At 38.7% G+C, this 14,938-nt stretch overlaps 7 protein-coding genes across 7 annotated transcripts; 3 read left to right on the plus strand and 4 right to left on the minus strand.

Annotated features, from left to right (window-relative positions):
- Positions 1 to 948: 948 nt before the first annotated feature.
- FDP41_012570 (uncharacterized protein) lies at positions 949 to 3,333 on the minus strand (the record flags this gene model as incomplete). The annotated part of the gene is made up of 1 exon (XM_044703104.1): positions 949 to 3,333. One exon carries the CDS (start codon positions 3,331 to 3,333, stop codon positions 949 to 951), a length of 2,385 nt encoding a protein of 794 aa, XP_044566023.1.
- Positions 3,334 to 4,179: 846 nt separating this feature from the next.
- On the plus strand, positions 4,180 to 5,358 carry FDP41_012571 (uncharacterized protein; the record flags this gene model as incomplete). The annotated part of the gene is made up of 1 exon (XM_044703105.1): positions 4,180 to 5,358. The coding sequence occupies one exon, from the start codon at positions 4,180 to 4,182 to the stop codon at positions 5,356 to 5,358; it is 1,179 nt and encodes a 392-aa protein (XP_044566024.1).
- A 155-nt stretch (positions 5,359 to 5,513) lies between these two features.
- Positions 5,514 to 6,113, minus strand: FDP41_012572 (uncharacterized protein; the record flags this gene model as incomplete). The annotated part of the gene is made up of 1 exon (XM_044703106.1): positions 5,514 to 6,113. One exon carries the CDS (start codon positions 6,111 to 6,113, stop codon positions 5,514 to 5,516), a length of 600 nt encoding a protein of 199 aa, XP_044566025.1.
- A 755-nt stretch (positions 6,114 to 6,868) lies between these two features.
- Positions 6,869 to 9,506, plus strand: FDP41_012573 (uncharacterized protein; the record flags this gene model as incomplete). The annotated part of the gene is made up of 4 exons (XM_044703107.1): positions 6,869 to 6,951; positions 7,032 to 7,149; positions 7,312 to 7,540; positions 7,735 to 9,506. 4 exons carry the CDS (start codon positions 6,869 to 6,871, stop codon positions 9,504 to 9,506), a joined length of 2,202 nt encoding a protein of 733 aa, XP_044566026.1.
- A 15-nt stretch (positions 9,507 to 9,521) lies between these two features.
- On the minus strand, positions 9,522 to 10,409 carry FDP41_012574 (uncharacterized protein; the record flags this gene model as incomplete). The annotated part of the gene is made up of 1 exon (XM_044703108.1): positions 9,522 to 10,409. The coding sequence occupies one exon, from the start codon at positions 10,407 to 10,409 to the stop codon at positions 9,522 to 9,524; it is 888 nt and encodes a 295-aa protein (XP_044566027.1).
- A 222-nt stretch (positions 10,410 to 10,631) lies between these two features.
- Positions 10,632 to 12,198, minus strand: FDP41_012575 (uncharacterized protein; the record flags this gene model as incomplete). Its single annotated transcript, XM_044703109.1, has 2 exons — positions 10,632 to 10,857; positions 10,910 to 12,198. 2 exons carry the CDS (start codon positions 12,196 to 12,198, stop codon positions 10,632 to 10,634), a joined length of 1,515 nt encoding a protein of 504 aa, XP_044566028.1.
- Positions 12,199 to 13,633: 1,435 nt separating this feature from the next.
- Positions 13,634 to 14,882, plus strand: FDP41_012576 (uncharacterized protein; the record flags this gene model as incomplete). The annotated part of the gene is made up of 4 exons (XM_044703110.1): positions 13,634 to 13,915; positions 14,216 to 14,309; positions 14,428 to 14,537; positions 14,613 to 14,882. The coding sequence occupies 4 exons, from the start codon at positions 13,634 to 13,636 to the stop codon at positions 14,880 to 14,882; spliced, it is 756 nt and encodes a 251-aa protein (XP_044566029.1).
- Positions 14,883 to 14,938: the final 56 nt, after the last annotated feature.

Consider the following 14,938-nt stretch of genomic DNA (forward strand, 5'->3'; position numbering starts at 1 on the left):
AAAAAAAGATCGTGGGAAAAACCCATCCATGATAAGGCTAAAACCAATCGAAGACACAAAAGTGTCAAAGAAAATCACTGAGCAAATCAATGATACATAAGGCAAAAGCCAATTAATACAACACAAAGTGTTGTTGAATTCTAAATATAATGGGAGGGAAGGGAGGGTGTTGTTGTGGTGCCAGACTGTTGGGAAGCTGCAGTAGTGGTATTATTTTGTAGGAGTAACATCCTGGTGCACATTTCAAAAGTGCGTCCTTCCTGAAAACCTTTCTGCCAGTATTGGCACCACATCTGGCATGTCTTTACAAACGTGACAAAAGCTGTTGTTCCTTCTTCTTGTCTTGTGAATTGGGGCGAACCATTGTTTCCATTGTTTCACGTGAAACAATTGCTCGTCTTCTCTTCTTCCTTCTGATCTTCTTCTAATACCTTCATGGACTTGTCTTGGAACGTGATTAATGATTCTCGCATCTTTGACCAAACTGTTCACCACAGCATTCAAGAGATGTGTTTTCTTCTCGACTGGGAGAGTTTCCAATAATTGTTGAATACGAATTTCTGAATGAGTCTCTGCATGAACAATGCATTCACAGGAAATCATCATCATCATTAACAAGACACAGCTCAACAATGTTGTACCAACAAGAAGCAATACCTTCTTCATTGTGTGTGAAATCAAGATTAATTTTTCAAATATTCAAAAAAAGAACAGAGGAATGTGTGACGCTTTTAAGATTCTCAATGATTAATGAGAGTTTGTGTGGAGTTAATGGTCCTTCCTGTGTGTCCTTTCTCTCGAGCAAATACAAGCTCTTTTTTCACGCGCTTCATCTGTTCTATCAAACAGAGGCACCCCATTTAGAATTAATTTCAGCCATTATTATTAATTATTTCATCAATAATTCAAATCAAATTTTAATATATTGTATGAAATAGTTGTACAAGTTTAGAGTTTTGTGGCAACTGAAATGTGTGTAGAAATATATCTTGGAAGAATTCCTTGTGCATTTCGAATGACATAGGCTTGCATATATCCTTCAATTTGTTCTCTAGGAACGGAATTATCTCTCTTTGAGCTATCCATATATTTCTGCATCTTGATGCTCTTTGCAACAAAATCAGATCTACAACTGAACACTTGTTTGAGATCTGGATCCATGTCCATATCCAAGATGGAAGAGAAATTAATTTGAACATTGTCTGAAAGACTCGGTACTCCAAAAATTGTGAAAAAGTTCTTGTTTGCAGAAAATAAAACTCCATTCAGTTTCCAAATTGCAACACACATAATAGTATCAGCTTCACCAGCAGGTAAATAAACACATCCTGAACATTTGTCAGGATCCTCTAACTGAGTCTTGTTGAGAATGCAAGTGTTGACAACATTGGAAATTGGAGATGTACTCTCCAAAGTAAATGATGTGCTATGAGAGAGAACACCATCAGATCCATGCTGTGCGTCATTAAGCATGGCATTTTCGCCACTTGGAGTTGTAGCTGTTGGAGTTGTTGAAGAGGTAGCATTTGTGTTGACAGTATTTTCTTCAATGTAGCCATCATCAGAAATGTTACTGTTAAATAATGCAAAATAATCATCAATAATGTCAACATTATTGCTGGGTCTTCTAAAGAATCCAATAAATTCATCCTCTGCTCCGTCTTCTTCCTTTTCCAGTCCTTCACTCTTATTATCATCATTTTGGACATTGTTATTCGATTTTTGATCTGAATTTGTTGATTTTGTTGCCTGAGCATGATGGTTGCTATTGGTCTGAGAATCATTTAATGAAAGTGATGGATCATGAACAGGTTGCACAGGAGTAGTAGCTACAGGAACAGGAGTTGAAACTGAATGATGACCAAGAGGAGTGGCTGCTGTTGGAGTTGGTGGACCAAGCAGACCTTCCAAAGAACTTGAAGAATAGGTTCTATTGATGGAATGAATATTCGGAGAGGTGAGACTCGAAGTAGTATTTACAGATGGAAGTAAGGATGGAGATTGAGATGAAAGTGTAGAGGGTGGAGGTAATAGATAGGGCGGATTGGTTTTCTCGGAATTCATGTTTGGGTACAGAGATGAAGCGTGTGACAACAAGGTTTGATTACCAGAAATTACATTTTGTGTGAGGGAGGGATCTAATGAACCTGTAGGATCCAATTTCTGTAGAGCCTGTAACAACATTTGTTGCTGCAACATTACACTATTAAGCAAAGTCAAATGAGATTGAGGAGAAATTGTTGATGACGAAGGTGCTACTCTGGATGCCGAGTCGGAAAAGATATCGGAAGGCGAGGCAAGATTTGGAATACCATCAGTATTGGCAATAAGTGACGATGGAGGCGGTAATAGGGTGCTACTACCTCCTCGCTGATTCGCTCCACTGTCACTACTACTGGGAGGATGATAGGCGGTCGTGTGATGAGAATGATGGTGATGATGATAAGGTGAGCCTGAGGACCCACCAGAATGTTGTGACATGGAAGGAGAGCTTAATTTGTTACTGTTTGGAGGTGGAAAGAGTGGATGATGCAAAGATTGATAATGAGCACTTTGGGCAGCAGGAGCTCCTGATGTCCATGAATAGAATGTTGCATTGCCAATATTGCTGCTGTTGTAACGTGAAGGCGAATCGGATGCAGATGTGGATTTTGTTTGTGGTTTTAGTGAGCTAGTGGATGCATTGTTATTGGCTCCATCGACGGATGATGTGTTGTTATTATTGTTGTGATTGGTTGAGGAATGGGACGGATTGGAGTTGTTGGCCTTTTTCTTGTTGTTCCTAGGTTCCACATCGAGACAAGTGGCTTCGAGACCCAAAGAAACACATCGTTTACAGGGTCGAACATCATCACATCCAGCATGACTTTTATGACAATTGATGCAAGCTCTCTTCACTTGTTTTCTCTTTTTTTTCTTTTTTGGAGACTCAGAGCCATCATTACTGTTGGCTTGTTGATATTGTTGTTGTTGTGATTGTTGATTATTTGAGCTATTCGCTTCACCGCCATTATTACTCTTGTTAGTAGCAGTGGATTGTCTTCGTTTCTTGACAGGTTTTTCCGGTTGTTGTGCATTGGTTGTTGTGGTTGCAGTCGCAATTGGAATGCCAGCATGGGAGGTATTGTTGTTGTTTCCATTATTGCTGTTGGAAGGAGCAAATGGAGGAATAATTGGATGAAAATTCGATGGTTGATAGGAGGTTTGTGAGTGGTGATGTTGTGAAACTGGCAACATTGAAAAATGATGATGATGACTACTGCTTGGACTATTGTCGGCGGAAGCATCCTCTCTTTTATAGGACTCCTTGAAAGGAGGCAATAATGGTTGCATGGTATATTGGGAAGTGGTGGAACAACTGTACACAACGATTGGCTGATGAAGATTTAAAGATGTCAAAATTGATGGTGTTGTTCTTGTCGTTGGGTCGTGTGATGATGATGGCAACAATGAATGTACACAACAACGACACACACAACAATGATGATGATGAAAAATTAATGAAAAGGAAAGAAAGGAATTTCTAAATCGGAATTGGTGATCCTTTAAAGTCTTGTGTTTGGAAATGGAATGTTGTTAAAATCTCGGAGGTTGTTGGACTAATGAACTGAAATTCCTGTTCAAGGTTCGGCTCGACACGGAGTGGAGTTGTTGGGTCCTAGGAGGTTGAGATAGGAGAAGAAGGATTTTTTAATTTTGGCTGAAAAAATCTTTTGAGCGCTTCATAGACCGATTAAAGTTGGTGGTAAACCCGAAGCAAATTCATGTCGAGAACGAACACTGATAAAACAACCATTCCATAAATTAATTTTAAATACATGTAATTAAAATTTGCAAGTGTTAAAATTTGGCCCGTTCCCTGTTGTAACAGAATTCATTGCCAAGAGTTTCAATAAGGTCTCATCAAGAAAATTATGGCGCCCAAACTGACCGTTTAATTTTTGAAAATCAAAAAACGTTACACAAATTTCAAAAAAACAATTCATCAAAAAAATTATTAGCCAACAAACTCTCGCATGCCATTGGCTTGATAGGCTCTCCGTGTACCACTCCTCCAACAACAACAAGATATTCATCAGTATCATCAACAACCACACTTTATTCTCAACATCTTTACATCATTCAACACACACACCAATTTTCATAACTGCAATCCGTTACATCTCCTCATCGACACTCATGAATAAAGGCCAATCAAAAACTGGTTCCGTAACATCATCGTCCTCTCCTGCCGTGGGAGAACGAGTCTTTCTCTTTCTGTGGGCTTTCCTCTCCAATACCCGAGACTGGATCATGGAATATGCTCATGACGTTTTCAACGCAATCACACAAAACTTTGATGAGAAAACATTGAAAGAAATGAAAGAAAGGAAACGAAGAAAGAAGGCTTATCTTCAACGACTCAAGCACCAGATGGGATACTTTACTCCGGAGAGGAAGCAAACGAAACAAGGTGCATCTCCTCTCATTGACCAATTAGACTCGATTAGCAAGATGGAAGATTTGGAATCTCAACTCATGATGCTCAAGGAACAAATTGCCATGGTTGCCAGAGCTGAGAAACAACAACAACCAACCTTACTGCGCTCATCCATGAATTCCGAATCATCTTCACGAAGAATTCAAAAGAAAAACACCAAGTCTAGAGCTGAGAGTGCGGCCTTGAGTTCGAACATTCCACCACCTCCACCAATGTCATCCTCTTTTTTGGGCACAAAAACCATTTCGTCATCTTCTAACAACATTCCACCTCCACCTCCTCTTGCACAAACGACGAGCTCTAATATTCCTCCACCACCTTCTCTTGCACAAATTGCAATGACTCCTTCTAAATCTGCTGGTGTTGCCAAGCCAATAGTGTCAGTAACAGGAGATTCCAATAGTCAAAATGAAGTAGTTTCTGCATCATTGACTGCCAAACCAAAGAATGCACCACAAGGTCCACCACTCAAGCACACCATGTCCATTGCTGACTTGATCAAGAATAGTGGAAGTATCAAATTGAGACCAGTGCAAAAGTCTCCAGGAGGAACTCCAATGAGAAGGAGCACATCTAATATTCAGGGAGAATTGTTTGCTGCCATTAAGAACAAGTTCAGCAGTGTGCATAAATTGCAGAAACAAGATTGTGAGGATGAGTCAGATGTGGAATCTAGCTCAAGCTTTACATGCTCTCCTGTAAAACAACCAACAACAAAAGCTTTGGTCACGACTACTGCTCCAATGTCTCCCATGGTTAAGAGTCAAGCAAAAATTACTTCATCCACCAATACTAATGATTTGGATAAGGAGAATTTGAGCCCACAAACAAAATTTGCAATGGCCAGACGTAATATTGCCAAGCTTTTCGAAAAGTAAAAAATTAAAGTTTCAATAATCATTGTATTTCATTAACAAAGAGTATGAGGTTGTGAAAATTCTTGAAAATTCAAGAATATTGCTACATTTTCAATAATAGATCGAATATTAATGCCCAATTTATTTGTGAGGGCCCTATTGAATCAGTGGAGCCTCTATTTCCTTCTCTCACGAATCCAATTGATAACTAAAACCGCTGCAACTGCAACATAGGCACTCTTTTTCATATTGTCCTTAAATTCTTCGTCTCTTTGTTTGATAAAATTTGAAAGTTGGGAGCGAGATTGTCTCCTTAAAGTAACTTCAATTTCTCTATCATTGAGAATGAGAATATTATTGGATCCGATAGGCACATCGTGTGACACATAATTCAGCTTCCTCAGAGTGTGGACAGCTTCATCTCTCGATAAATCATTAAAACTCTTTTTCACTTGAAATGAAATTGAATCCTGTTCGAAATCTATACTCCACGAAACAGCAATTCCGCTCGTCATCCAATTCCAATTTACAAAACTCAATGCAGATCCGATCAAGGAAAACAATCCTGTCACAATTTCCCATCGATATTCTCTGAAGAATTCTCGCCATGAGAGTAAGCTCCACTTTTCGTGGACATATCGACGGAATGAACCCTTCACAAAGTATCTCAAAATGGGTGGAAGAAGAGCCGAGGTGAAATGGCCTGAAGTGGTTGTTGTTGTTGTTGTACTTGATGCAAATTGAAAACCACTCTTACTAGTTGTTTGATTGGACATGATAAGTTCGTTCGTTCGGAATTGGGGTTTTTCGATCAATCAAGTCCGCGCTTTCTTGAAGAAGTGTAGGCGATGATGATGATGCACTTGAAAGAGAAGGAGGATATTTTTTCGAATAGGTGATGCAAGAGCGATCATCTTCATCTTCATTGCAAGAGTGATAAGAAAAGAAGTGTGTTCTTTCAAATATCTTGGAGTCAATGATCATTTCAAAGAACAGTGGTTCCATATCATCACCTAGGAGTATACTTGATGAAGATTTCATCACACACTCTTGAGCATCATTGTAAACCTCAAAAATTATTCAACTTGGCAAAAGAAAAAAAAGAAATTAAAGTTACGGCTTGAATTCTTTATTGCGCCTCTTTGGTGTGTTATTACCCGCAACGAACGAAACAGAACAGCACAGAAAGAAGACTCTTTTTTTATTAGGAAAGCGCCAGTACAAAATCAAGCTTGTACAAACAACAGCACTGACCGAATCATCATCAAAGCGGCTCTTACTACGGATTGGCTGCTTGATACAAAACTCACACTTTACGCACGTTTCATTCATCATTGTTTGTCGGAACGTGCTGCACCATAATATTAGTTATTCGTTGTTGTTCTTTTCATCACTACGCTGGAATTTTGGATAATATTCGTTTTTCATCATCATCTCCATCCTCTAGCACAAAAACACACCCTAGAGTGTTCTTTTCCTTTCGTTTAAGTTTTAAAACTTTTGGATCCCTCTAGAGTAATATTTCTTTCAAATGAACGAATCAAGCAGCAAGAATTCATCATCCAAAAAGAACTTCCATACAATCGAGTTGAAATGGATGAATCAAATTGAATCGTAAGTGTGTTGTTCCGTTCATTTGGAAAGTAAACCACAACCACAACAACCATGATATTGTTGATTTTTACACCCTACAGCTCGATTGTTGATAGTTCAACCCGAGATGCAGACGTGATGGTTCAAGTCAGTTCCAGAAAGATTAAAAACCAAGAAGAGTCTCCAAATAATATCTTGTTCAGGACTCATCACTATGAGGTATGTTTAATTCATTATCATTAGGAATTGTTTCAGGATTAACTATGGAGTGATGATGATGGCCATGATTTTGATGTGCACTTTGGTGATTGCATCTAAAAATTCTGTTTGTTGCACCAAATTGGATATTTATTGTAAAATACTTTTGATTGGATATTACAGTTTCGTTTGGAACCTAATCAAAGTTTCTTCAAGTTGAAAGGGAATTCTGACACGAGTAGTCGATTTTTCGTGGAACTCAAGCTTTTGAAAAATTTGACACAAATGAGAAAGAGAAAAACTCCACCCAATTCGCTCAGTTCGTCTCTTCCTTCGTCCCTCTCTAGTGAATCCTCTCAATCCAACTATGGTGGATATCAAACAGGTACACAATCTCTCTCCAGCTCACAAAGTAAGTATTTATTCATCTCTGATACGACGGCAACATCTTCTCAACCATTTTCTTAATGAATTTGTGTAAACTTTTGTGTGAAATTGATTGTTAAACACCTCAAATTCTATCACCTGCACTCGACCTCGACGCCACTTCTGAATTCACAATCATTCAAATTTCACAATGTGTCCACCTTTCTGCTGGCCCAACAGAAGAAGAAGAAGACGAAGACGATTCTGCCCTCTCGCCTCCACGCTCACTTGAAATTGCTGAGGAAAACTCAGATTCGGATCAATCGAATGAAGCCGCAGCAGCTGCAGAAAATTTATTGAGTATTTGTGCAATAGCTCAACAACGCAATGCAACATCATCAACCTCTATTGCCTCTGAAGACTCGTCATCTCCTCCAAAGAGTATCCAACCTCAAAAGCCACATTCCTTATTCGGAAGCAATAGTCAAACGAATGCAGTCACCTCTTCGTCACCAACCAAGGTCAGAGTGGCTTCCAATCTTGCCTCAATAACCACAAATTTCAACAATTCTAACAGCGCAAAACCAACAACTTTCATTCCTCCACAAATTGAAAATGCAACTTCACAAAACTCTGCGACAATGAAATCTTCACAAGGGATCAAAACTCCTCCCCCAATACAACCAGCCGAGTCAATGTTTGAGTCTTTTGCTTTTACTCCACCAAAAAAGGGAAGCAAATCTCAGAAAAACTCAGACACTCCATCAAAGAAAAAACGAGGAGGAGCCACCAATAACAACAATTACAATGAGACCTCTAATGGAAGTGACTCTCCTGGCACTATGGACAGTGCAGGTCTCGTAGATAGTAGCATTCCATTCTCTCCATTTGATGATATTATCAACAGTGTGGATCCAAATCATTTCACATTAAGCACAACAAATGCACAAGGCATGGAAGAGGAATTTAGAGAATTTTCTATTGGCAACGATGAGGTTCCTGTCATTACCTATTCTTTTACTGAGGATCTCGCAACAAAGAGTTGGGTGGTAGAACTATTTTGGCCAACAGAAAAGAAGGCCCTGAGTTGGAGAGGAAAGTTTTGCTTCTACATTAGTATTTTCAGAAAAGATATGGCCTCTCGTAGCTACAAACTTGTCATGAGCAAAATTTCATCTCAATTTGCTGTATTTTCCAAGCCAGATGTTTATCTTAAAAAGATAAAATCATCCACAACAAAGGACTCCAAAAAGTCAGAATCCAAAGAACCCAAGAAGAAAAAAGGTGGCAAGAATAGTAAAAAGGAGACGGTACAAACGGTGACCATGTTGGATGGAGCAGTCGCCCAAACATCCGAAAATATGTCTCCTCCTCCAAAACCACATCATCTGACACCTGGTGGAGGAGGTGGCGACATTGCAGCTCATCCTTTCCCACCCCCACCACCACTGCAACCTTATCCACACCCTGGTTCTCCACCTCTTTCTGGCACTCCTATAAGATCTAATGGCTTGCCTCCAGGTGCAACAATGATGCATCCTCACCAACAGCAGCAAATGACAATGATGAACAATACCCTTCCTCCTCTCAATGCTCATCCCGGTTTTCAACATTCTGGAGGAGCGTTGACTGCTTCCAATCATATGCCCTTGCCAAATCCGAATCAAATACTCTCTAGTGCACACATGTTGCAACCACCACAATTGTCACCATCGAACAACCCTAATGCAAGCTCCATTCATTCACCTCCAATGATGTTGGTGAATCCTTCACAACCTCACTATCTTGCTCCTCCTTACAATAACAACAATAGCAGCAACACTTCTGGTATTCACTTGCAACCATCAACCACAACAACCACAACAGCAAGCATGATTCCTCCATTCTCACCTCCTTCATCGCTTGTATCAACTGGAACCAATAGTCAAACAGAGAAGCGATTCAATTCAGAAATTGATAACCCAAGCGCCATCAATGAAGACATGTCGCCGGTCAAGAAGCCAAAAGTTTAAATACACACAAGCGTTTTATTGCACATTCGACCCTCCTTTCTTCTTTTCGTTGAAGAAGATCCTCTTCTTCTTCTCGAGGACATAGTCTTCGTATCCTTCGTCTCCTTTTTTAACCTTATCTTTGGAGACGAATGATATTTCTCTTGTGTTGAGGTATCTTTGCATGTTGCCACGTTGCACAAGAGCGTCTATCATGCATTTGGGAGAAAATCTCTTTTCGTTGAGAAGCATGTACTTTTCCATTCCAAGAATAGACAGGATATCCATATTCTTGTATCCGATTTTTCGTAAATCTTCAGCCTTCTTGATAGCCTTTTGATTGCCTTCTACTCTGAATTTGTGCTTGGGTATGTTACATGTTTTTAGTTGGGAGTATGATCGCTTAATGGTCAACTTAATTTCTGGTTCCTTGTCTTCTTTTGAGGTGACTAACCCTTCTTTCAGCAACCCAAACTCTGAGGTGCCTGAATAGGAACGAAGAAGTGGCCGAGAAGTTTCTGCTTTTTTGACAGTTTTTCTGAAACGTTCGAGTGCGAGAGCTTTCATACTCGAGGGTCTTTCATGGGCATCAAAGTCTTCGGGGACTACCACTCCTGAATTTACCTCTCCGAATTCGTCCATAGAATCCCTCGATAACTCTTTGATGCTGGGTTGTCTTTCCATGTCTAATTGTACAAGTTTTCGGGCAATCTCTTTCTTTTCATTTTCAATTTGTTCCTTGTAGGATTGATAGATCACATCCTGAGTGATACCTCCGTAAAGATTTGGAGCATCCAATTCTCTTCCTCTTGCTGCAGCTAAATTTCCTCCTTCAGCCACCACCAAATGTCTATTTAATTTCATGGGAGATGATGAGGAGAAGACTGGTTCATCCTCAGCCTTAATATCACTGATTTGATTCATTTCTTACTTTAAGAATCTATTTTACAGATAATGATGAACGAATAATGAATGATTTGGTAACGGTTTTTGTTTTAAGGGGAGAAGGAATAATTGGATTGAGGCTTATTGTGTGTGAGGGACGATGAAATTTTTTTTATTGTTCCCCAAATGAAGAACAGGATTGAAGAAGGAACTTGACATTTCATTTGATACCAAAGAGAGAACATAGCTCTGTGGATTTCATCACCGAACGACCTCACTCAGGTACTTTTTCAGCAACTCTTTAACTTCGTCCATATGGAATGGTTTATAAACCACATCATCAAATCCTTGTGTGAGCAACACCTCTTTAGACTCCCATGTATTGGCAGTCACTGCAATGATTCGTATTCTATTGGAGCCATGTTCATGGTTGTGATCGTTACGATATTTCAACCAATTTCGGATCATCTCACAAGCTTCTTTTCCACTTTAAGGAACAGTGAATATTAAATGCACATCGATTATGAGGCATAACTTACCTTAATATTGGCATGTAACAGTCCAGCAGAACCATGTGATATTTTTTGTGTTTAAACTTTTCAAAACATTCCATTCCATCATTCGTCGCGTCAACATCTTGGAATCCAATCATTTGAAGCATTTTTGTCAGCACTTTACGATTCACTGCATTGTCGTCCGCGATTAACACAGAGTAAGTGCTAAAATCAAATTCTTGTTCCTTTTCTATTTGAGGAAGAGGTGACTCACTATTGCAACACTCAACATTGCAGCCCTGTTTCTCCACATTGATTTCATTGAAAAGATTTTCCAGCTCAGAAAATTTAACAGGTTTTGAGAGATATTGATTCTGAGGAAAATTTCTTTTCGAGCCTTTGTTGATGGTTGGTATGACAATGGAATCTTTTCCAAACAAACTGGATGCTTGTTCAAACTCATGCTCAGGCACAAATACAAACTGTCTGCAAGCCTTGGTGTTGTTGAAGGGATGAGCAAGGGATACATTTGAAAAACAAGATATTCGATCAATTCTGTTCATCAGTGACAAATAAGCTTGTAGCACGTCTCTAAAACACTCATCCTCATCAACTATGATCACCTGTAATGGTTTTTCGTTTTCAATGAGTGGCTGTCGAGTAGATCCTTCATGTTCCGTTGTGCAAGTTTCTAATGGTAGGACAACTGTCATTTTGGTTCCTTCATTAACATTGCTCGAAACACGTATTTGTCCATTCATTTTGCTGACCAATAACTTGACAATGCTTAAACCGAGACCATTTCTGTTTGTATGAATCAAGCTGCTAGCACCATCGCTAAGGTTTTCAGTTTGTTTGAAATAGTGTTCAAAGGACGGTGAGAAGTTTTCATTTTGATGTTGCAGCATGGAGTAAGGTTGGAATAATTTGTCAATTTGATCATTAGAAATTCCACATCCAGAATCAATAAACTCCATTTTGACAAATGTTAAAGAATTTTGTGAGGAGTTAGGAATCGATATCATCTCCATTTCGTCTTCATGACTTGCGAGATCACAATTAATCCTCACATAACCCTTGTTTGTGTACTTGATTGCATTCGAAATTAAATTCATAACGATCTGACTTATACGAACGGAATCTCCAAGGAATTGTTGATGAACCTTAGAGATGTTGTAAAATAAATGGATGGAAATGTTCTTTGCGTGGGCAAGCTGAGAAAAAACTCCCACCAAAGAATCCAATAACAATTTCAAATTAAATTCTTCTCGTTTAAGCTCTGTTTTACCAGCTTCAAGAGAGCTTATTTGAAGCGAAGAAGTCAAAATATGCATCAAGAGTTTTGAGTTTTCCTTAATGTCTTCCAAGATTTCTGTAATGGTTCTATTATTTATAAAACAATGCTTGCATCCGTAAAGGCATTTCTCCCCAGAAAAATGATGATTTAACACTTGCAAGCTTCCCATTATGCAATGCAAGGGATTTCTTGCTTCATGGCTTAGATTTGCAATGAATTTTGTTTTCTCCTTATTCTTCACTCGTTCTTTTGTCACCTCTGTTTGTTTTTTCTGTGTAGGCCTTTGTCTTATTGACTAAGAATTGTGAAAACAAAAACGAGCCCACCATAACTGCATATTGTAAACAAAACATCTCAGTCATTTTCAAATTAAACAAGTTTCTTTCATCATTTGACATTTCAATCTCTCGCGAAGACAAATACGTAAACAATAGGGAGCAAAAAACGATCATAGGAACCTGAATATAAGACAGTTCGTTGAAGTAGAAAATACACTGAGAAACAAGCATCTTGTAGGTTGAAAATATATAGCTCGGAAACCATGGGCCATAATACATTTGCATCACGAACTGAAACGCTAACACTGCTACGAGCCGCATATAATTGACAATATTAAAAGCTGTTGGTCCCTTCACCCATTTCCGCATCGACTGATTAAGGATCAAATGACACACAATCTCACCGAAACAACATCCAACAAAGACAAAGGGGCCCTTCTCCCAACAATGCGTAAGAGCCAAGATCAATGGAACGATTAATAAAAAAGGAGCAAACCGTAAATTTTGGTGTTGTTGTTCTAACAAGTGCGAAACAGGCTCATAATCTTTTTTGTTCATTCGAGAAGAGGAATAATGACCACAATTAAGATTTGGTTTTGATGATTTTGAAGTGGTTGAAATAGAGAGCCCGAGCGAAGTATTAATACCAAACACAGAGAATTTTTTTCTACTTCAAGTATGAAAAAAGAGCGAGACACAAAGCCAAACTTGGAAACGGTTGAACCTGTAACCTCTCGCGGGAGGCAAAAATGCCGAAAATTGAAAGATAAGGATCTTTTACTCTCTCTGTGCTCTCTTAAAAGGCTCTCTTTCAAATAGACAAGCATGCATTTGGAATTGCAACTAGTGTAAGGAAATCAAGCGAATAAAAATGTCAAACTTCGCTTATGAAAAAACAGTCTTGCGTAGAGTGGTTGCCACAAAAAATCCCGAGGGACTCTGTTTGGCGAGTTTGAGGCTCCTCCAACAACAAGTTGTTTCCGAAATCTATGGAACTAACAACTCTCCATCCTGGCATTTTCAACAAATCAACAACCATGTCCAAATTTAAAACTATTGCTCTTTACATTCTGTTCTAATTTCCAAGCAAGGGTTACTTTCGGTGGAAGACATGACACTTGGAACACCAAGCGCCAAAAAACCTTCAAGAATCATTTTCAGTGAACTTTCCTTCAAAAACAGTTTTCAAAAAAAATGAACCTCCTTTGGACCTTCCTCACGGTCATGACCGTGATTGCTCTCGTCATCTCCTTCTTTCTGAAAGGAAAGGCCATGGCGGCAAGAGTGAGAGAGTTTTTGGGAACATCGAAACAAAGAGCTGTAAAGTTTATGAGTGAATTCAAGAGAAAGACTTTCCATTTGGTTGGGTTATTGGTTCCTGGTATTTATTATTTCGGATTGAAGTTCGGATTCTTGACCAAGTTTCAGGCTTGCTCGATTGTGGCTGGATTTGCTGGTTTTTCATTGACGGTTGATGTAAGTGTTGTGGTTTGCCTTGATGATTATTTTAAAATGGATAAATTTTCAAAATTTAATGATGACGATGATAACCGTTATCGAAAAATAACCACACCATGATGATTCGTGCGTTTATAAATTAATTGGGGTGGTTTGATCCATGGATGGGTATCAATAACGATCATTCCGAAACTATCTCTATTTTTGCTTCATCAACAATTTCGATTCACAAAATATTTTTCATGATGGTGGTGCCGCTGCTCAAAATAATAATAATATTAATCATGAAAATTAATAATATCCAAATTCAACTCACAGCTTTTGAGATTGAAATCCGAGAGATTCAACAAAATGTTCCAAGAATCGCCTGCCGGAAAGATCATGAGAAAGAAGGAACTCAACGACATTAATGGTATGTTTTTCGAAATTTTGTGATTTGTTGGTTTTGTGACTCGTTGAATGTTGACTCTTGTTTCGAAATGTGTCACAACCTTCCATTACGGGCGGATGTTATTTTCCATCGATAACAGGTTCCACATATTATTTAATTGGTTCATTGTTGACAATGATTTTGTTCCATCCAACCATTGCTATTGCTTCCCTTTTGTTTTTGGACTTGGGAGATTTGTTTGCTGCATTGGTATGTTCAATATTTCAAATTGTTACAAGAAATTACTGACCTAACATATTTTCATGATGTTTTGCAACTTTTTAGGTCGGTATCTCATTTGGTAGAGTTAAAGTGTACAAGAACAAATCATTGGAAGGATGTTTGGCTAATTTCTTCATTTGTATGGCTGTTGGATTGACCATCTTTTATCATGTTCACCTGTACGAATACATTTCTCTCATTGGCGCCATTACTGCCACTTTAACAGAACTCTTCCTTGACCAAATTAATGACAACTTGTCAATTCCAATTATGAGTGGTATTGCCCTCACTTTAGCTCAATGGAGATTAGGCGTTGAAATTCCATTTATGTAATTTCTTTTTAGACTGAGATTGTTATCGATAACATCATTCCAGTTGCAACTTTGGCA

Source organism: Naegleria fowleri, assembly GCF_008403515.1.
Source record: "Naegleria fowleri strain ATCC 30894 chromosome Unknown tig15, whole genome shotgun sequence".
NCBI classification, from domain to species: Eukaryota; Heterolobosea; class Eutetramitea; order Acrasida; family Naegleriidae; genus Naegleria; species Naegleria fowleri.